Source organism: Myotis daubentonii, chromosome 2 (assembly GCF_963259705.1).
Source record: "Myotis daubentonii chromosome 2, mMyoDau2.1, whole genome shotgun sequence".
NCBI lineage: Eukaryota > Metazoa > Chordata > Mammalia > Chiroptera > Vespertilionidae > Myotis > Myotis daubentonii.
Window position 1 is genome coordinate 194,903,559 of NC_081841.1, and position 22,822 is coordinate 194,926,380.

The window sequence follows — 22,822 nt, forward strand, 5'->3', positions numbered from 1 at the left end:
GTAACTTTAATAATGGGCTTCCAGATTTAGGGCGTTGCCACAGCATTCCCTTTCACGGGTAAAATCAATGCAGTGAGTTCTTTTAAACTGCTGGATTGTGCATGATGCTTGAAACTGGATTGTGAGAAGAGATTATTGATTTGTAGAGAAATGGAAGGAGACAAAGTGATCAATAGGTTTCAAATTATTACTTTAAAAAGTGGTTGCACACTTCTGCGTCCACTCCGGGCGATAATGAGCTTGAAGACGCATCACTTACAACAGAAAAGAGCCAGATTATTTTCAAATGCAAGACTTTTTTTGAACTTAATGGAGAGCTGAGGTCACAGAACAAAAGCTGTCCCTAAATCTGAGCACAACAGGAACCTGCAGGGAACTAAGAGGCATGAACACTTGCTCCCTGGGGCAGATGCACTGGACGCTGGTAAGTAGAGATAAACCAAACGATGAAGGCCGAGTGCTGGCTGGCAGGACAGGAAGCCCCTGGGGTTCCAAACGGTAGAGAAATCTGGACTCTGTTGCAGGCTCTTCCGCCAGAAACCTCACTAGGTACCTGCAGAAAAATTAGTGTCCGTGCAGCGTCAGCCCCTGGTTGAGGGGCACAGCAGCCATGCGGGAGGAGGCAAGAGACTCCTACCACGCCCTTCTGTACTCTCTCCCTCTAGGGAACAAAAAACTTTATTGGTGGGGAAAGGGCAACAAACATTGTCACCCTCAGGGAACTGGTGAAAACTCATTGGAGTTGGGGGGAAGGGCAAATAAAAAAGCCTTATTACTGGGAGTGGGACATGAGAACACCCCAAGACCCAGGGACATGGTGTCTTTTTAGTTCCGAGAATTAATCAGAGATGAGATGACCCCAATTGGGAAAGATTGCTATGAAAGCTGTGCAGTTAATGAATTAAAAAACCTACTGTGTGCCAATTACTACTGCTGGAAGTTGTCCATAAAGGCTGATGGAAGGTAAATGAAGAGCCATAAACGTGCCCTGAGTACAACATACTACTTTAAGAAGAATGAGAGAACTTCCTGCGGGAGGAAGAATGAGAACAGATTTCTGAGAGGGAGGTCTTACAGAAGGCCCAGCACTGGGGAGGTTGGGAGCCCTAGCTTTCCAGCGAAGGAACTGCACAGGGCAGCAGGAATGTCAGTGGCAGCAGGGGGCGGGCAGGAAGGAGCAGTGGGAAATGAAGCTGAAAAGATAAGCTGGGATCGGATGGTGGAAGCCCTCCAGGACTGCCTACGCCGTGGATTTATGTAAAATCCCAATCTAGGAAAGGAGTCTATTTTGGAGAACATAACAGAAATGTAAACCTTGCTTCCTCTCTTAAGGAACAGACAAGCTCACCAACCAGCTCCCTCAGGGGTCTCAACTAGCAGGTTTGAATTCAATATTCCCTCCTCTTTCAACTCCCTGCCCCTTCCCATCCATTACGGTGAGAAGAAACTCCTCTAAGCAGTTTACAGCTTTCGGGGGAAAGGCTCCTGGACCCGCACCCTTCCCTCGGTGCGGGAACCACCACTTGTTTCTGCGGCTTCTTCCTGTCGCTTTCTGCTTGTCTCCCCCAGGATCCTGTGTTTTTCCTTCTCTTCCTATCAACCTCTTCCCAAGAAAATGTATACAACTCACCAGGGCAGGTCTTCTCCCAAAGGTGTTTACACATCTGGATGTGTTTTTAAAAGGGTTTTCCGCGTCATCCGGGACTAGAGCAGCATGTGTGTTGGGTCAGAGACCCTGGGGTGGGGGGTGGGGGGGCCACACAGTGAGGAGCTAAGATCTGGAGTTCTAGCATCCTGGCCCTGTCGCTCTCCTGCTGACTGACCCTGAGGACGTTAACCTCGTTGTGTTTCGGATTCCACACTGGCAAAACGGAGATAATGAGAGTGTCTACCTCACTGTGGAAGGGGGTGGTCAGTAAACTGGTGTTTGTGAAATGTCAGAAATAGTGCCTGGTACAGACGGGAGGTCAGCGAGAAAAACAACGGCCGCCCCGGTCTGATCACCGGGGCCTCCAAGATGCTGCAATTGTCTGAGCGCCTGGGAACCACAGCACGTGAGAGGGGAGGAGGAGGGCTATTTGGGACTCAAGAGCTGAGCTCACTGCCTTCAAAGGAGAAAGGACCTGCCACCTCCAGATGCAGACAATCCCTGTGGGCTGAGCTCTTATCCAGCTCAGGTTCCGTGTGAGCTGCATTCCTAGTGACTCTCAGGTCCTGCTCGCTGACTAAGGTGGTCTCCGCCCTAACCCCACACCACCACCCTATTCCTGAGTCAGCTGGCTTTCTGGTACCACATCCCTGCTGCCAATCTGCTCCCCACCTCACTCCCTCTCCAGAAACCCCTTCCCACCCTTGGAGACTGGCTCAGGTCCCACCTCCCCCAATGTCTTCTCTGACCACCTGCTTGCATCCAGCCACCAATTCTCAAGCCCAGGCACCAAGAGTCAGTTCCCCAACTGAACCCGCAGTCACTCAGCATTCTGTCTCCCTGCGAAGGTAATCGGGTCCTTCAGGGGTGAGGCCTGGCTTTACCCTCCTTTCCCAGCCCCCAGCCAGCGGGGGAGGTTCTGCACACACAGCAGATGCTGATTAGGCCTTGGTGCAGGACCTCACCTGGGATCCCAGCAGAGGACAAACGAGGGGTCTGGTTAAAAACCATGGATCCTTTCTGTAAACACCACTTCCTACCCACAGGGCTGAACAGGCTGAAGGTGGCCTTGCCTGCCAGTCGTCCCCCACCCCACCCGCCGCTACGTGTGGGAGTGAGCCCCAAGTCAGTGTGTGTGAGCCCCAGCGCAGGCTCTCTCCATTGAGCCTTTGCTCCCCGCTCCCGCTAAAGCCAAGCTCCTCCGTCTTGGACAACCTGTAGCAGCACAAGCGCCCTCTCGCAGCACATTCCTAACAGAACCCAAAGGCATGAAGATCAGTGAGTCCCCAAATTTTTAAAAAGACTCCCCTGGGAACAAAATTGCGTTGAATGAGTACAATGAAAGTACTAACAACAAAATCATCCTAAGACAAAGTCTGACTTGCCAGCTCTGGCCGTTTTGTAACAAAACACTCTGCACACACAGGATATACATCAAATACAGGCTCCATTCGTCCCAGCCCAGGGAAGGTGGGCAGAACTGATGCTCATCCGAGGCGTCAGCACCACATGTGAACCTAATTCTATCTCCTCTTTCTTTCCCTCTCCCTCATGTCCTCTCAACCTGGGAGGTAGGACCTAGATAGCAGGGCTCAGTGCAAAATGAAAAGGTAGGGTCCCTTGTCTAAAAATTATGGAGAATTTCTTCTGCTCATGGATGGAGGGCTGGAATCCTGCCCACTGGCAGAAATCCAAGGCTGGGAAACTCTCTTTCTCACCATCACCACAGGATGAATTCACTGGACAAAGTGTAGCATTAAACCATTTATATGCATGTAAGCCTCTTAACCAGGGGTTCTCAACCTGTGGGTTGCGATCCCTTTGGCGGTCGAACGACACTTTCACAGGGGTCGCCTAAGACCATCCTGCATGTCAGATATTTACATGACGATTCATAACAGTAGCAACATTACAGTTATGAAGTAGCAACGAAAATAATTTTATGGTTGGGTCACAACATGAGGAACTGTTTTTAAAGGGCCAGAAGGTTGAGAACCACTGCTCTTATCTCTGATTTCAGAATAACAAGCATTTCTCTCTCCTTAAAGGAACTCAAAGCATTAGAAACAAATGAGATGTGTGGGAGGAAGCAGAATAGAGGGGACAGGGTGAGGTGGAATAGAGGGGCAGGGAGAAGTGATAGAGGAGCCGAGTAGCAGGCAGGCCTGTTCAAAACTTAGCAGTGAACCAACGTGGTGGGCCCAGTGCACAGACGTGAGGGTGCTCAGAAGGGCAGGGCGTGCTGAGTTCTAACGCCCTCACTTCCGTGGAGACTCTGGCTGAGAACTGAGGGACCTGAAGTCCTCTGGCCGTCCTGCCTGTCAGCTAGCCTCCCCGCACCATGTTCTCTTCCACACACAGGCTAGCCCCACCCACCGTGCAGAATCCTGCGCTCCTGTCTTTCTGCACCGAGATCCCCAGGGGCCCAGAAATGCACCTGAATGTCTGCCTAACCATTTCCTACCTCAAGTCACAACGTTGCTGACAAAGAAGCGCATCACAGAAAGGGACACTGAGAAAAGGACCTATTCCCTGCGCACACAGTCCGAGTACCTTGTTCTCCAAGCACCCAGGACCTGGAAATGGATTTGACTTGTCTAAAAAAAAATGTAGCCAAGTGGTCACGGGGTGTTCCTTCGAGGTTATGATGAGACTCAAACAATGGGAGTCAAAGACTCAGTATCTTCACGCCTTGCCTTCGTTCCCCAGGAAGCACGAAGGCCTGGTTATAGAGCACAGGAGGTCGGGATTACTGTGCAGACAGCTACTAAGGTTTTACAGCTATTTCTATATCCCCTTGGTTTGAACAACACTTCATAGGGTGCCCTCAAAACCTTCAACTTCTTATGGATCATGGCTTGGCTCCATCTCACCCCCAAATCAAGTCCTCTAGGGTCTGCCCCTCTCTTGCCACAACTAACCCTGAAAAAACTGCAGGAGGGTGAGCTGCAGAGGCTGGTGACAGAAGAGCAACCCCGTGGAGACAGACATTACAAATGCCTCACACAGGATTCACATTACCAGATGTTTGGATTATAAAAGAGGAATAATGTAGAAAGCTAAACTGTTTTATGGGATGACATCAAATGTATGTTTAAAAATATAAAATGAAAGCCAAAAGTCGTGCCACGCAGAGTCTGTGTATCCCACACTGAAGGAATAACGAAACCACAAGCATGGAGAAGGAGTTTCTGTTGACTGGAGGAGATAAACAGTCAGGCTCCTAGGGCACAGGACCTGATCACGTTTTTCTGTTAACTTCGTTTCCCAGATGGTTGCAAAAAAAAAAAAATTCAAGCAACAATCCAACATGAAAATCAGTGCCAACAGAACATCTGGGGAAAGGAAAAAGGAGGCACATGCTGTTCCCTATTTGTTTTAGAGACCCATAAGAATTAAAGCAACTCTATATAATAAAAGGCTAACATGCAAATCGACCGAACGATGAACAACCGGTCGCTATGATGCACACTGACCACCAGGGGCAGACACTCAACGCAGGAGCTGCCCCCTGGTGGTTAGTGCGCTCCCACAGGGGGAGTGCCGCTCATCCCAGAAGCCAGGCTCACGCTGGTGAGTGCAGCAGCAGTGGCAAGAGCCACTCCTGCCTCTGAGGCAAGCTAAGGACCCCTCAGGGGATGTCCAACTGCTGGCTTAGGCCTGCTCCCTGCAGGGCTTAGGCTGGGCTAAGGGGACACCCCACCACCACCACCACACACACACACACACACACACACACACACACACACACACACACCCAGTGCACAAATGTCGTGCACCGGGCCTCTAGTATACATAATAAATTAGATAGTCACCAAGGTGGTATTCTCCTGCTGCAAGCTTCACAGAATTATAGAAGGTGGTCACAGTCAGATGGGACTATAAATCGTCTATTTGAATTCCTCCTTTTATGGAGGAAGATCCCACAGGGTAGGTGGGGTGCCCTCCGTCAACCAGCAGAGTGGGCGGCAGAGCACCCTCAGGGATAGCACCTCGGCAAAGCTAAGGAGAAGGGAAGTTAAAGCAGTGCTCTGTGTTTTGCAGAAGGCTGGGGCTGGGTAGGGCCTTGGAAGACACCCAAGTCCAGATGAGGAAACCAAGGCTCAAGGAGCATTAGGGTGTTGGTCAAAGTCACACAGTTTCCCACGCTCATGTCATCATGCCACCTGCCTCACGGTTGGCTTTAGGTTTTATGTGACTATTATCGTCTGGAAGCATTCCAGGGGCTTTTATTATTGTTTCTTTAAACACAAACAATCCCCATGTTCATTGTACTAGTTCAGGGTCAGCAAATCTGTGGCCTTCATTTAAAGCTCTGAGAGTCTTGGAACATCCCGCTGGTAACCTGAAATTTTCCCATGGACTTCTAAATTGCTCCAACTTTTGGACTACTAACAACTCCCCAAACACAAACTCAATTTCTCTGAGGTTATGTTTAGAAACCCAAATAAGTTACATTGAAGATATACTTCACCCTTATAAGGCCCTATCACTTGCTCTAACTCGTTGCAGAAAACAGATTTGATATCAGACCTTTCCATTCCCTTCCTTCTCTGTGACTAGGTGTAGATCAGAGAATTGTGATTCAGGATTAAAAAGGTCCTCGAACATAAAACATAAGTCAGTCCAACTGCCTCTCTGAGGTGGGCATCATGAGTTACGCCCACCTGCCATGGAGCCATCTGTTAACACTGTGGTCCCAGGAGTCCCACTTTGTTCTAAACCATCACTATTTGAAAAGCACTCCTTCGCTGAACTTATCAACTTCCTCTGACTAGTGGCATCTTTCCCAAGACCCCGTTTGCTGAGAACATAAAAGATGGCCTCCACAACCTTCTGTGTCAAGAGTGGAAACATGAAATAAACTGCTTCTTATGATAGTCAAACATGTATCAATACAGGGGTGGGCAAAAGCAGGTTACAGATGTTCATATGGAAAACGACACAATAAAATTAATCAAGAGTAATACAAGCATGAACTCTGTGTTTCACATACTCACAACTGCAGACCTATGAGTACCCACCCCTGTATATTTAAAGTGCTGTGCCAATTTTCTCATCCTATGAAAACAGCTGACTAGACTTTCACCAAACGTGGGTTGATCCGCTTTGAAACGCAGGCTGCAGGCTGTGTGCTGCATGTGAAACCACCATTGCGCAGCTATGATTCCAGTGCCTCTGAGAGAAAGTCAGCCACATCTCAGGGCAAATAAACTCAGGGACAGAGGCCTGCGTCCCTACTGATCAAGAACAAGAGTCCTTGTGTATGAAGCTGTCGTATCAGAAAAGCAGGCAGAGATTTCAAATATGAATGCAGATTAAAGATCAGAAGGGCAAACCTTCCAAATTATAGGCACTGATGTGTAATCAAGTTCTTTTGAAATTGCTTTGTATGTGGGCAGCTTCTGTAGCATACTCCAGTGGCAACCAGGATTCACTTTGTAAGGATATTTAATGATTTCCCCAGGGATCAGCTAGCAAGATAATATATGTGGAAATGTTTCATAAACTCTAAAACCATAAAATCTGATGCTGCATCACCATGGTATTTCTAACTCTGAGTGTTCACCATGAGCTTATACTTGCTGCCGAATGCGCTAGGCATTTTTAACACCATATATAAGTGAGCAAAAAAAACAAACAAAAAAACAAACAAAAAAACTCAACCCTGACACCAAAAGCTTGGTCTTGTAAAAGATTTCTTTACCTGGCTCTAGGTATATAAAAAATGATACTATGGCAAAATTGCATGAATTTATGGTTCACATATAAAGTTGAAAAAAAATCCTAAGACAGGAAAATGTCCAAAGAAAACAGGCATAAATAACAGTGGGAGGGTTTTTGCTACAACTGAACAGTCCACCTTGCCATGCAGGCTGAGATATGGTGGCTCACAACCCAGCAGGGAGTAGAGTAATGTGGACCCAGCGACATGTCTGGGAAGGTGGAATGAACTCTCTCACGAAACAGGGGAAAGAGCTGGATGCCGCTGAAGGCACTTCGTCTCCCAAATTATTAGTTGATGTTGAACCACTGACAATGGGAAAACTGACAAGGAAGATGATACTAACGAGTCTTCCAAGAAACTAGACAAGCTGCTTTCTTCCGGAGTTGGATACAATCAACCACAAATTAATACTAGATTGTTCTTTGCCTATTGAAAAGAAGAAAAAGCTCACTCATTCATCTCACTATATTCCATGTGTCCCTTAGGGCCCATCTATACAATATAACCTGATGGTTAAGGGCATGGCTCAACAAGATTTCCCAGATTCAAATCCTGGCTCTGTCACCTGCTCACTGAGCAACCTTAGGGAATTTACTTCATTTGAACCTCTATTCCCTTATTCACTAGTGGGGTTATTATGAGGAAAAGGTGAATTAATAAGTAAAAAGTCCCCGGAACAGTGTCTGGCCAATGTATGTGCTGTACGACATGTTACTGCCCTTCTGTTCACGGGCCTCACAGCCAGGCCCCATCTCCAGGAGAGAAGTGCCCGTGAGAAGAGATCAATTAAAACTGCCTATCATACTCCTCTGGGGTTTCAAAGTTTTATGTTTACGTTTTGCTTTACGTATTTCTCTTCTTCTTCTTTTTTTTAAATGAAAGCAAGAAGTTCTACTTTCTTCTGCCAAAGAACAATGAATCTATCCACTCAATGACTGTGGTTTCCATGAGAAAGTAAGTGGAAACAGATGTTTCTGAAAAATAAAAACCATACTATATAGCACTGGTGTCGCTCACATAAAACTTTCCACCAGCCATCCCCAGAGCCAGCTGCCAGCCCCCCGCAGCTGTGACGCCCCTGGGTGCCTGGGCCCAGACACCTCTTCCTCTACTTTCCACCCCAATCCACAAACTTGCCAACCTTCGATGAAATCCGAGGCCGTGTACGGATGCTGGTTTGGGCTGTTCTCTGCAGGGCTGTTGAGGGTCTCCAAGGCTGATTCGATGGCTTCCACCAACTCATCCCGCTTGTCTTTCCTCACGGGTTTCTCCTCAGGGTGGCGGGTCAGGCCCGTCTCCAACTGGTACACCTTCTGCAGGGTGAAACTGTCGAAAGGCACTGCGGCGTACTCGGTGGCCAGCTTGACGCCAGCGTGCACCTCCGCCTTGTCCACCTGCGCGTGCAGGAAGGCCAGCAGGTCGGCCTGGGTCTTCTCGGGAGCGCCCGGCTCAGGGCCCAGGCCCGCGGCATCGCTGGCGTGATACTGTGCGTTCCTGAGCTGCTCGCTCCTCTCCTGCAGCTCCTCCTTGAGCTGTGCGATCTGCCTCTTGAGGCTGCTGATATAGTTGCGGTGCTGCTCCTCCCACTCCTGCAGGGCGGCCTGGTACCCTTCCTTCCCTGTGGGGCCGTTGGCCCTGGGCAGCCCCAGCTGCTCCTCGTTGCCTTTGGGAGTGCAGGCCAACATGTAGAGGACGGAGATGGCACAGCAGAGCAGCACAAGCAAAACCACCACCCGAGAGATCCACGCAAGCAGCCCCCGGCGAACCATCGTCATTCAGGAATCAGCCATGCGTCCAGAACTGGCGACATCCCAGAACCTCAGGGCCCCACGGGAGGGCTTGCCCCGGACTAGACCACGGGAAGCATGTGTTTGGGGCCCCCTGAGCTGCCTTCATCCATTTCTTTCTACAACACGTCTTGTCTCTCGAAGTCAAGCACCATGTAGAACACTTTTTCTACTTCTACAGGATGGTCTTCCAGGCAGAAGCAACGCGTTAGCTGAAACCTCCAAATGTCCACACGCAGACCCATCCTAGCTTCCAAATGTGCAGTGGGTACAACAGGGGACCTAGGAGGAGACCAAATGACAAAACACTTAATCAAGATAATAACACTCTTATGTTCACGATGCCAATCAATGTCCAATAGACCGCCCATGAGGTTTACAGGAATATGCTTGTGACAGGTGATTAAATATTGTTAGATGTTTGGAAATCATAATGCAAAGATGCATTTGCAGAGCAATGCCTATAAATAACAGAGGATACAGGAAAAAAAGATTGGAAGGAAATATGGCAAAAATTGAAATCTCTCTGGATGGAAGTATTAATGGTGATTTTTCTGTTTCTCTACATTTTTCTGTATCTTATAAATTTTCCACAGTGGCACTTATTATTTTGATGGTTAAAAGGGAAAAAGCAAACTTTAATTGACATTTAAAATTGAAGGAAGGGACTTCTCTGGCCAGGTCTTCCCAGGCTACAAAAGGTAAGGCATGCATGGGCTCGCCAGGGTGCACTCATTCAGGGCAGGGCTCCAAGCTGGCTCAAAGGGTCTTCAAGCTTATGATCAGGAGATAGGGAAGCAACTGGAGGTTCAAATATGCAAATAATCAATGTGGATGATAATATATTCAGGAGGAGTCAGAGGACAGTTGTTCCAGCTAACTCTCCAATTCTGCTTGTGGACAGGAGATGGTGAGTTTACCATAGAAAAGGATGGGGTTGGGAGAAGAACAGAGACCAGATATACTGTCTTATCAGGACTCAAATCCCAGGCATGTTTCCACTCCAGCCTCCAGGAGGAATTCTGTGTCCTGATTCTCATCAGAAATATCCAGACGGATCGTGGGGCCTTCCATGTGACTACATGCTCTGCCCCTCAACTCCAAATGCCTGTAACATGTGAATCAGCCTGACTTGCCGTTCCCATTTCCCCAGGCATCCCTCCACCCGTCATGGTCATCAGTACAACACTGTTCTTCTGCGTTCTCCCTTCCTCAGTACCTATCTGAGGCAGAAAAAAAATAAAGAATGATAAATGGAAAATAGGTCAAATAAAATTTATTGTTTAGAGAGATTTTGATAAGATCTTCCTAGATGCATCTTTTTTGGTCACTTCTCTTAAAAAACAAGCTCCCTTGGGGGTACCATGTCCTGCCCTTTTTATAAAAATTTGACATTTTCAATAAGCCACAAAAGAAAATATAAATTATTCTTTTAAAAATATATATTATTGACTTCAGAGAGGAAGGGAGAGGGAGCGAGAGATAGAAACATCAATAAAGAGAGAGAATTATTGATCGGCTGTGTCTTGCACACCCCCTGCTGGGGATCAAGCTGGCAACCTGGGCATGTGTCCTGTTAGGGAATCGAACTGTGACTTCCTGGTCATAGGTCAACGTTCAACCGCTAAGCCACACTAGCCAGGCAATAAGTAAATTATTCTTTACATAGTTTTCACTCAACCCAGAAATCCAGGTTTGGGGCCAATAACCATCTCATTTACTGGCAGTCTGTCACATTTACTGGAAGAAGGGCTCCAGTGAATTAGGAACGTCAGGACCTCTGGGAGAAGACAGTGATGTTCCTTCTAGCATTCTCTCTATACTGACAATATAGTAAACAATAAAGGCTCCTTGGCAAGTATGTACCTGCTATATACCATGGCCACACACGAGAATTCCCCTTTTGTTACCCTGGTGATGCAACCCTTACAGATATTATTATGTTATCAAAATAGTTTATTTCTTAATTTTCCTTAAAAATTCAACACATAATATTCTCTCCAATATTTCCCTTGGCCTGCGAGTTCTCTTTTGTATAACTGAGAATATGCAGTTATTAGTGCTAAGTTTAAAGTGTATTTTAGCCCTGGAAGCCTTTTCTAGCTGATGAAAATCTTGGGATTCATATAATTACTATAACTCTGTGATTAAAAACATCTCAGCTTTGGTATTCAGGCACCTTGCTGATTTTAATGAAATCTCTCAGATGAACTCATTATATCCAAGTATTAAATTACTAGTGAAGACATTATTCTGCCACTTTAAAGACTTTTACTTTAAATGAGTTGTCATTAAAGCAAAATAAGCAAATCAAAAAACAAAAATGAAATACTCAACACAATTTATTGTGTGGCAGAAACACAATCTTTCCAACAGATTTTTTAAATGGAATAATTGTCACATTTGCATAATAAATTGAAATCACGTTGGTTAAGTAAAGCAATGTATTAAAACTAAAGAAACTTAAAACTGCACAATAATTATTTTGTTCTGTTCCACAAGGCTCTTTTAACATCTAGTCTGGCTTTTGAAATCCACTCATATACTTTTCAAAGTTATTTAATACTAGTGACCCGGTGCACAGATTTGTGCACATTGAAAGGAAATTAATTAGAAGGTGGCTGGTAAGGCGGGACTGGGTGAGAGTGGGCGGACATGTCCTGGAGCCAACCTCCCTGGCGTCTGAGGAGCAAGCGGGGTCCCTCCAGCAGGTGGGGTCCCTCAGCCTGGCCTGCAGGGATCGGGCCAAAATAGGCTCTCCAACATCCCCCAAGGGTTCCCGGAGTGGAGAGGGCACTCTACGAAGTTTCTGTCATATAGGGTGTGGAACGCAAACGCAAGTGTGCAGTAAGCCAGATTCAGGGCCGACAGTGCCCAGCAGCAACATAACCCACAGCTGAGCTGGAATCACATGGCCCCACAAGGAATTGGGCTCCCTCTTCTCTGGTTTTGGGATGCATCACCCTGAAACCACCGCTGCCAAGTCACTGCAGTTGGGAAGCTCCTGCGTTGAGAGTCTGCTCCCTGGTGGTCAGTGCGCGTCATAGTGACCAGTCGGACGGTCAGACACTTAGCATATTAGCCTTTTATATATATAGATTCCATTCTTCAGGATGCAAAAGAGAAAAAACAGATTTAGAAAGAAATGACTGTTATTTTTTTAAATTTTTTTAAAATATATTTTTATTGATTTCAGAGAGGAAGAGAGAGATAGATACATCAAAGATGAGAGAGAATTACTGATCAGCTGCCTCCTGCACACCTTCCACTGGAGACCAAGCCCGCAACCCAGGCATATGCCCTTGACCGGAACTGAACCCGTGACCCTTAAGTTGGCAGGTCAACGCTTTATCCACTGAGCCAAGCTGGCCAGGGCTGCCTTTTTTAAATGAACAATAAAAACCCACATAAATTACTACCAAAGAGGCAGGAATGAATTTCTCCTTTTACATGTCAGGAGCAGAAACTGTATGTCAGAAACAAAGTTCTGCATCCTTTAACAGATAAAATGTTTTTCCATGTGTCTAGCAATCTAATCGGTAATCAAAATAGCAACAACTGGCCAACCTATAGAGACTGGGAGTATCTGTGTGCTGAGATCAGAAGACTTATCCTTCGGCTGATCCTCGCTTCTATGGAAATGTCAAGTGGCAGCAGAGGACGACATTCTTAAGAGCAGATGGTACTTCGCCAGCTGTACCACATCGAGGAAAGAACACCTTGATGAGATGCAACTGGACCAAACGAACAGCTCAGCCCCAAAGGCACGGGGCGACTGCTCCCTCTCTCCGCAGAGGTGTCGGGAGAATTAGAGTTAACATTTCTAATGTGCTTACAGACCTGCAGAGGGAAGGCACCATGCAATTACCGAGCACTGTTACAAGCTAGAGAAGACAGTGAAAATAGAGCTTTATGGGGCCACAGCAGCATTGTGCTACTATTTTTAAAACTTTACAAAGGCACCCAGATTATAGCTCAGTCTTTGGGGTGGCTGGGGACAGGGAAGGAATGGCGAGCAAGAAGGATCCCGTCAATAACCAATTTTAGGGCCTTTGGGAGAAGAGAGATGCATGTTCCTTTTTTTTTTTTTTTTTTTTAAATATAGAAAATCCTTTGTGCTGCTCAGGTTCCTTGCCACTTGCCTTTTTAAATGCCCTTCCTTACTCATTGCTTTCCCACTTCCTGTCCTGGCCAAATCCCTGAGGATGGTTCTGTGACGCACCCTGTCCAAAACCCTGGATTCATTGAGAACTAAAGGGAATCTCCGATCACGATGGTGCTGCTGCCATTCTTACAATCCAGGCCAGGGGTTGCCTAAGGAGCTCACAGCACTTCGTGACGCTTTAAGGCAGAGTCTCCGAGACAAGTGGGCCTACACCTAGGGTCCAGCAACGGAGCGGGCTCCTCAGACTCCAGGTGGGAGTCGCCTGCCGGCCCTGACATCCTGCCCAGGCCAGGAAGTGTCCCGGGCGTCCCCCAGCTCTCCACACCGCACAGCGCTGACTCAACAACGGGTCACACCACAGTCTGCTCCAGCTAGGACACTGCCGTTATTCATCCTGATTAGCTCCGACTATGTTCTATGCGATGCATAGGAAAGTACAAGAGACGAAAAGATGAACCAGAAACAAAGTCCAACATCAGCAAGTTTATAAGCTTATTGGGGAATGAAGGCCTCACCAATAACTATGATCCCGGAGAGACAAAGGCCATTAAAATGGATACACAGTGTTAATGCCAGCGCTCCTCCCTCCTGAATGTATGCGTGCTGAGGGAGGAAGAGGGTTGAGGCTATAAACAAATACATTTTAAGGTGACATAAGCTTAAGATGAATGTTAGGCATCAGCACCATGTGTTAAAATAAGATAGGCAAGTGGCTACAGGTCCTGTGTATCATTTCATCTTAGAGTGGAAGCTCTTCAGAGCGTGAAACTAAGACACTAAGACGCTCCAAGTTTGGTCTGGAGTCTAGCATTTACCCCAGACGGGGATGGTGGAAATTAGAATTTCTGTGGCCAGAACAGAAGCAGCCAGTAGCATGAGTGTATGCATTTCATTCTACAGGTTCTGGTGAACATTTAGATCACGAGAGCTGCATACTGTAATGGAGAGCGCCGGGCGTATCTATTAATGTCCACGAGATGCTCAGAGATCTGAAGGACCCCAGGACAAGCCCCGCTGACGAAATGCTGGCAGGGTAGAGGCAGGCAGGAGGGACGGTGGCCTCAGGGCGAGACCAGGTCAGGCAGCAGCACCTACTACAAGACAGGCTTTGTGAGTGATAAAGAAGACGATTCAAGGAGTGGCAGTAAAATCTACAAGACACCTCCCCCTGGTGTGCAGGCCCAGCCAAAGGGTTGATGGGGAAAAGAGCCAGGCAGTGTTCACGGGGCCAGGACGTGGTAGACCAAAGCCCAGCGCGGCCGCGGGAGCCTGCCCCACACAATCGGCCCTTTGATGACAAGGGCACAAGCTCACCTTCACTCAAAGGGTGAGCTGTACTAACTGTACCAACAGAACGTAAACCGGGGTCATATCTCCTGAATAAATATACCATCCTGAATGTGTGTGGAGAAGGCATCGTGCAAGGATTCTTACTCAGAGAGTTTTTAAATGCTCTCAAAAATGTACACAAAGCTAACATTGTACTCTTGGCTCAAACACAGGGCTTCATTTAGAATTCCCTGCACCGCAGTGTAACTCCTGGGTGCGGGGCGCGGTAGTGGGGGGTGGTAGCCAGTTTCCGCGAGGGCCCTCAAGGATCCCCGCCTCCACCGTGCGTGTGCCTCCCACACTGTCCAAGGTGCAGGGAGGGAGAGGCCGAGGGTGGACGGGAATGACCAACATCATATGGCAGAAGTGGGAGAAAACGCTGCACAGTGTAACAGAAGGCAGACCAAAGCCACTGTAAGCGCCTAAAGATCCTGAACTTCTCGGCCCTGCTCCCAGCACACATTATGTGTACAGACTGTTCTTTTCCATCTGCCTTCTCTTAAAGGAAGTGAGTATATACAACCCACTCCTGCCATGGCTTTGTGGAGTTCGCAATAATCCGCCTCCTGGACACACGTTAGTAGTTCAGGGCTGAGGACTTGCAAAGAAGTAAAAACAGTCGGAGAATGAGTATGACAAGAGCTCTCCATCTCCCTACGCCACATCCACCGGGGAGCTTTAGGGCAGGGTTTCCCAGCTATCACAGCTCTTCCTGGAACTCAGGTTTCTTTCTTCTTATCATTATTATTTTGTTAAATCGATCAGGGGAACGCTGGTTAATCACACTATATCGTATTACAATACGATATCTATATTCTCTATCGTCAGATTTCCTTTCCCCACGGAGTCTTCAGTTAGCATGTACTCGTGTGCCGCGTGCCTCATCCTCAGCTGTGTCCTGGTAGCAACCGCAAAGCTGAAGCAAGGTTAGCAGACCCGTGTTACTGTCGACACATAAGAGGTGCTAAAGCCACACCCCACAGAAGGGACAGGGCTGTCACACAAAGTCAGCAAACGACCAGTGTGTCAGATTGGCTGGGAGAGCCTGAAGCGTCCCCGACCGCCCCCAGCACTGACACCAGCCCCCAGCGCTGACACCAGAAGATCTGGCCGGACCCAAGGCTCAGCCGCACACAGAAAGGGATCCGCGTGGGTGGAGTGCAGCCAAGGACAGCCCAGCAGTTTTGCTGCTTCCCTCCTCTGGCCTCGGCAATCAAGATCAAATATGTTCAATGTAAACAGCACATGCGAGGCACTAACTAGCTTCTGAACAAGTCCCTATATGGAATTTATTCATTTACAAGTTACACACAAGTTTTACAGTATGGCTGTATTACGTAGTCACAGAACAATCTACACTAATAAAAGAGAAAAATGGTAATTGGTGTACGAGCTACCCTTTTCATTGGCTAATCAGGGCTATATGCAAATTAACTGCCAACTAAGATTGGCAGTTAACTGCCAACAAGATGGCGGTTAATTTGCATATGTAGGCACAATGCAGGGAGGCAAAAGGGAAAGCAGGAAGAAGCCCCCTGCCACTGACAGTGATCGGAAACCCAGGGGGAGCTAAGAGCTGGGGGGCAGGGCAAAGGCGGCCCTGGGGCCGCCTTTGCCCTGCCCCCCAGCCATGATCGGAGAATCAGGTGCCTTTTCCACCCTGGCCAGTGATAGCAGGAAGTAGGGGTGGAGCCAGCAATGGGAGCTGGGCACGGTCGAAGCTGGCAGTCCCAGGAGCTAGGGGTCCCTTGCCTGGGCCTAAAGCAGAGCCCATGATCGAGGGGCCGCTGCAGCTGCGGGTCCCCGCTGCCCGGGCCAGACGCCTAGGCCAGAGGCGTTAGGCCTGGGCAGGAGCGGAGCCTGCAACCGCGGGGAGCTGGGGGTCCCCTGCCCAGGCCTGACACCTCTGCCGGAGGCCTCAGGCCTGGTCAAGGGGCCGATCTGGTGATTGGTGATTGGAGGGTGATGAGGGTCAACTCCTCTGGCCGAGGCATCAGGCCTGGGTGGGGGGCGGAGCCGGGGATTGGGGGGATATGATGGTCCCCTTGCCCAGGCCTGAAGCCTGGGTCAGAGGAGTCAGGCTTGGGCGGGGGGTGGAGCAAGCAATCAGAGGGAGATGGGGGTCCCCTGCCCAGGCATGATTCCTGGGCCAGAGGCCTCAGGCCTGGGCGGGGGCCAGAGCCAGTGATCGGGGGGAGATGGGGGTCCCCTGTCCAAGCCTGACACCTCTGGCGGAGGCGTCAGGCCTGGGCAAGGGGCCGATGGAGGGTGATGGGGGTCAACGCCTGAGGGCTCCCAGTATGTGAGAGGGGGCAGGCTGGGCTGAGGGACACTCCCCCCCCAACACACACCCAGTGCACGAATTTCGTGCACCGGGCCCCTAGTACCCTATAATAATGACAGGTAAATTTTGTACATGTTTTCTCACCCTGAGGACCGTCCTGGGCACCCCAGGGAGCCTGCCCCAGGTTCCCACTAACCCGACTTCCCTGACTGTGCTCCAGACGCAGCCACAGCGATTCCAGAGCCCCAGCCCCAGGCTCCTGCCTCGCTGCCTGCTCCTCAGGGTGACTTTCCTGCCTCTGGACCCCTCTGACTCCATGCCAGGGTCCCCAACACCTGTGGCCAGGCCACATGTCCAGGCCACTGCCAGGCCACTGCCAGGCCCCTGCAGGAACACGCTTCCCGCCCTTCCTAACCCGCAGGACTTCAATGTGGCCTTCAAAACGGCCCTCGAAGGACTTCTCTGAGAGGTCCTCCCTCTAACTGGGCTCTGAGCTCCAGGGACCGGCAATGGAGCAACCCCCCAAAACCGGCCTGATCACTTCTCTGTCGGAAATGCCCTGGGTGAGAGGTGGGCCTCTCCACTCCCCTCTGTTCCACACTGGCCTCCTGAAGGAATCATTCTGATTCCTTTCTCTTTACTTTGCAGCAGGAAAAGGGAGATGTGACAAAAAGAAACGGGGGTCTGCTCCTCAGAAGTGAAGACACAGAAATGAATTACAACCCCACATGCCCAAAAGGCAGGAAACAGCGCCAAACCCTCCTTTGTTTTTATTTTGGTTGTTAATTGTTGGCGAACTTCTGTAGGGAAGACTTGATAGGGAGGGTCTTCCTGAATATGCATAGATTTCCCACCCCCACCCACACCCCCCTACCCCCGCACCCCCTTCTCCTCTGCCACCTCCAACCTTGTTTCAGGGAGGATCTCAGGCAGGCAGTTGGCATAGGAGGCGGGCCTGCAGGTGGAGGGAAAAGAGAAGGCACTTAAAGCGACATAGGCCCTAGCCAGTTTTGCTCAGTGGATAGCGTGTCGGCCTGCCAACTAAAGGGTCCTGGGTTCAGTTTTGGTCAAGGGTACATACCTCGGTTGCAGGCTCCTCCCTGGTCCGGCCCTGGTCAGGGCATGGCAGGAGGCAACCAATCGATGTGTTTCTGTCTGTCTTTCCCTCTCTCTTCCACTCTCCCTAAAAATTAATGGAAAAATATCCTTGAGTGAGGATTAACCCCCAAAAAATCAACTTAGAATATGGAGCATCATGAGCCCTTTCCAGGCAGGAAGGTGTCTCAGGCACGACAAGGGGCTGAGTCAGCTGCCCAAAGTCCACAGAGAGACCGGGGCTCGGTCCCGCAGGGCTCTGGCTCTGTGGCTGGGGAGCCATCCTGCATGAGAACCCCTCGAAACCAGCCTTCCAACACCCTCCTATTGCTCACAATTACAGCCACTTAGTGAGCATTTACTTTAGGCCAGCCATCATAGTCAGCACTTATAAACATTATCTCATTTAATCCCCCAAACAATCCCATGGGCTTAGTCTCATTATCCCCATTAGAGATAAGGAAACTGAGGCTTAGAGCAGTGAAGTAATTTGCCCACGGCTCACAGCTGGCAAGTAGCCAAACCTGTGTTTAAATCCAGCTCAGTCTGATGCTAAAGCCCTGCTCTTACCCACGGGGCTATACTGTTCATCACCCTTAATGATCCTGGTAAAAGCTGACGTGTCATTCCGCACCCACCGTGTCCACTTTTTCTTGCTTCTGAACTCACCATGAGTCCTGCCCGCCCCTTAGATGTGGCAGTAAGCGCTGTTTCTTTCTCTATAACTTTTCCCTCCCCAGCGAGCTGGGCTCTGCATTCCCTCACCCCTCACCACTGTGCACGCTCGTGCTGTTCCTGGAAAGAACGCTGATCCCGCTGTGCCCAGGGCAAGCCTTGCTGTGGCCCCACGGAGGGGCAGGGACAGGGCTCCTCTCTGCAGTCAAAGGCTTCTGAGCAGTTGCCAGTTTATCCCCACATCTCAGGTTGAAGACAGCGCAACTAAGAAGCATCCTGGCAAATGAAGTCTAACCCACGGAGAGATGGTCTTCTTTCACAGGAAAAAAGAGAACATCTCTAGGTCAGTTAAGATGCTGGCTGGCATCACCACAAATTCTCTTGCCAAACACAGAGTCCTCGCTCTTTCCTCCAGAGTGTGACCAATAAGATGCCCGTGCACTGGCTGGTACCACATGTCAACTCACACCCCACACTCAAGTGCAGGCAGCTCAGCCCTGACACCAAGCCGATGCGGGGAGGCGCGCCCCCAGGGAGAGCAGGTCCCAGGTCCCGCAGCCCAATGCAGCTTCTAGAGAAATGCACACTGTTAATTAACAAGGAGGGGACTAATTAAAAGGGAGCAATGCTCTGCAGCCAAGCGCCTTCTGGCTAAGCAATAAGCACGGGGACCTGGGCAGAGGCCAGGTGGAGTGCTCAGTGGTAAGTACCAGCTCCGAGGTGAGGGCAGATGGATGAATGAATCACAGCACACTGTGCCATGAAGGCTGAGGTGGCTCCAGGTGACAGGGCCTCAACTTCACTGTAGTGAAGGCAGCACAGGGAGGACTAACGGAGCCCCCTCCTTCCTCATGGGATGATTCATTTCCCTTATTAGCAAACAGAGGGGGGGAGAGGAAGAGAGAAATAACGTTTACCACATGTGTCTACCATGTACCAAGCAATGGCTTTAAAACATCTCTAAACACAGAACTCCCAGAACAAGCATTATGGAAAGCCTCATTCAGTCACAGCTAAAGGTTACAATGCTCACTTGGGGTCAAAGTCAGTCGGTCACCTGGTGTCCTTTCGGACAGATCACCCAAAAGAGGGGGTCTACCGAGGACCCTCAGGGAATCCCTAGACCTCATGCATTACCGGCTGTGGCACCTAAACCTCCTGTGAGTGGTTGATCCCTATCCTCCAAGACGAGGACACTAGGGTTTGGGGAGGCCAGGTGACCTACCCACACAGGCAGCAGCCCTCCACAGCCCCAAACACGACTGCAGTCATCTACTCGATCAACCTGACATTTCAGAGGGTAGACAGAGCCACACAACATGAACACAATTCCAACCAGGGAGGCAGAGCCACCGGAAAAGAGCAGGACAGCTGAGAAGACACACAGCAGGGAAAGCCTCCGAAAACGGACAACAGCCTCTGTAGAGAACCAGATTGCAGACACCAGTCTTTTTAAAAAGTGCAAAAGGGGCTCCTGCTTGCAGGTGGGAGTTGGGGGGTGCACCCAGCCCTCTCGCCCTCTCCATTGTGGCCCGGGTGAGACTCTGCTTTATGACTCACGGAGCTGGGCAAAGCTATTATCTCTCTCACTATGGTCACCTCAGGCTGGCCTGTGCTGCCCTCTCCCAGGGGTGTCACTCTAGCTAGCCCCTTCACCCCAACCCTGGGCATTAGTCAGCACGCTGCATGAGTTGTCCTGCCCCAGGCTTCATGAAAGAAGAGCGTGAGCATATTTAGAGGATATTAGTCCTCTAAAGTCTCCAGCCCCAGCCATGAGGCCAAAGGACCAATCCCTGGAAACATCTGGACGCGAGAGGTGGTGACGCCCTCGCTCGTGAGCCGTTGTGTGTTTTGCTGGCGTGTTTGAAGTGAGAAGGGCTAAGAAGGAAACTGCTCCTTTGAGTCCAGACAAAATACACGACATAGCTGCTCTCACTCCCCTTTTCCTTCCCCATCTACAAGGAAGACATCAGCACACAAATGGGCTTTCTTTAGAAAGTGGTTGTTAGACAACAGGACTAGGGAAAACACGGATCATGCAGGTTATTTTAGAAACCCCACGAAGCTGGAGCGGCGAAGCCTTCTCTCTCTGTGCCGTCTCTCTGAGTGTGGAAACAGAACCAGTAACACAGAAAAAAATTAACAGGGGGATGCCCACTGTTACATAAATGCAAGATGCCCCCCCCCCCGTTATGTAAATAAGAATTACATAATTATTATTTTTTCACAAAAAACTAAAGCTGATTGCAGGCCATATTGTGAAGGCTCTGCTTCCAGCCCACCATGCCTCCAGCCCCTCCCCAGTGTTCCCTACCCTTTCCTCAGCACCTGGGCCAAGCCTGCCTGTAGTCAGCTATCCCTTCTAGGCGGTTAACTGATTATTAAAGGATTCACAAAAAACATTTTAAGATTATTAGACCTCTAAAGAAATTTATCTGCAGCCCTGGCCAGCTGGCCCAGTTGATTGGAGCATCGTCCCCTACACCAAAACCTTGTGGGTTCGATTCCCCGTCAGGGCACATATCTACATTGTAGTTTAGATCCCTGGTCGGGGTGTGCACAGGAGGCAATGGATTGATGTCTCTCTCTCTCTCTCTCTCTCTCTCTCTCTCTCTCTCTCTCTCTTCCTAAAAATCAATAAACATATCCTTGGGTGAGGATTTAAAAAAATGTATCTGCAGTAGACATTGTCCTATTTCTACTCAAGATAGATGGCACCGAGTACTTATTTAATCCAAGTTTGTTGTATAGTTTAATGCCATTTAACAGTCCACTAACATGTTCACTTTGCATCACTCTTAAAATATCCCATGTTCTGTAACCTTTCACCTTCCTGTCTATGACCCTACTCTACCTGCATCTTCCTCCTACTTCTCCGGTGTCTCTTATGAGGCAGGTTCTAGTAATACCACACCCATGTGCAGATAAGGACATTTAGGCTGATACTAGTCACCTGCCCAAGTCACCCAGCAACAAATCGACAACACTGGGTTTCTAATCCAGGCAGTGTCTCTGTTGTCTGTGCTCTTGATCACTATGCCACCCTGTTTCTCTGTCATTTTCTATGAGTTTTATCAGAGGTGTATTCACTGTAAAGGGAAAGCATAGAGATAGGGAAGGTTGACCTGGGAATGCACAGGTCAGAGTGTCAGGGCAGGAGAGGAGCTGGGACAGGTTTTAGAGCAAAGGGCCCTGTAGGGAGGAGCGTTCTCATCAGAACCCAACCAATGCTGGCACCGATCTCAAACTTCCAGCTTCCAGAACCATGAGAAATAAATGTTTGTTACTTAAGCCACCAGTCGATGTCACTTTATACTAGCAGCCTGTGCTGACTACGACAGGCCCTTACATCATGGCAGGGAATTTAACTTTTATTCTCTACGTGATGGCTATCCAGTTTTGAAACAAGATAGTCACAGGACCAAGAATGAATGTTAGCCAGGAATTAATGAATGGGCAGTGCTGGGATGGACTGGGGAGGGAAAGACCAGCAGCAGGGAGCCAGGCAAGAGGCCACTAAGCCACCTCCGTGCTGTAAATAAGGGACGCGGAGGCCACAGTGATAAGTGGGGGGGTGCATTCAGGAACTCTTTCTGGACTTGGAGACCATTCAGATGAGGGGGAGAAAGAGAGCAACCACTGAGAACGAGGCCGCGGGTTTAGCTTGTGTGACTCAGAAGAAGAGCAACCACTGAAAAGGAACACACACAGGAGAAGGTTTAGCAGAAAGACGAGTTTGGTTTCAGACACGCCAACTTGGCACTGCCTGTGGGAATGGCCGGTGAGGGGAGGACTTGGGAAGGAAGGCCCTGTCTGCCGTCTTCACATCTGCATAGCAAGCGCTGGCTCTGCAGTGCCTGCACCTGGTAAGACTTCACATTCAATCTGCTCTGACTCTGTAGGGCTTTCCCGACTGGTATCTCCTATTGTCCTACTGAGATATTCATAGCTCAGTGGCTGAGAGCACAGGTTCTGGGGTGCAGCCCATTTGATTCCTGCAGTTATGTGACTTCTCTTGTGTCCCGAACACAGGGAGCACGGAGGCCTATCTCATAGGGTCTCTGTGACCAGTAAATGAGACAGCGTGTGAGGTGCTCAGCACAGCGTCCGC

General features: G+C 49.3%; 2 protein-coding genes across 3 annotated transcripts in view; one reads left to right on the top strand and one right to left on the bottom strand.

The window, feature by feature from the left end:
• The window catches only part of CSGALNACT1 (chondroitin sulfate N-acetylgalactosaminyltransferase 1), a 76,533-nt gene extending 67,093 nt beyond the window's left edge, over positions 1 to 9,440 (bottom strand). For both annotated transcript variants that reach the window (XM_059685250.1, XM_059685249.1), the window contains exon 1: positions 8,518 to 9,440. In XM_059685250.1, the coding sequence (XP_059541233.1) occupies positions 8,518 to 9,151 (634 nt within the window). In that variant the 5' untranslated portion in view covers positions 9,152 to 9,440. The remainder of the gene's footprint in view (positions 1 to 8,517) is intronic.
• SH2D4A (SH2 domain containing 4A) overlaps positions 1 to 22,822 on the top strand; it is a 482,539-nt gene that overhangs the window by 122,634 nt on the left and 337,083 nt on the right. The window lies entirely within an intron of this gene.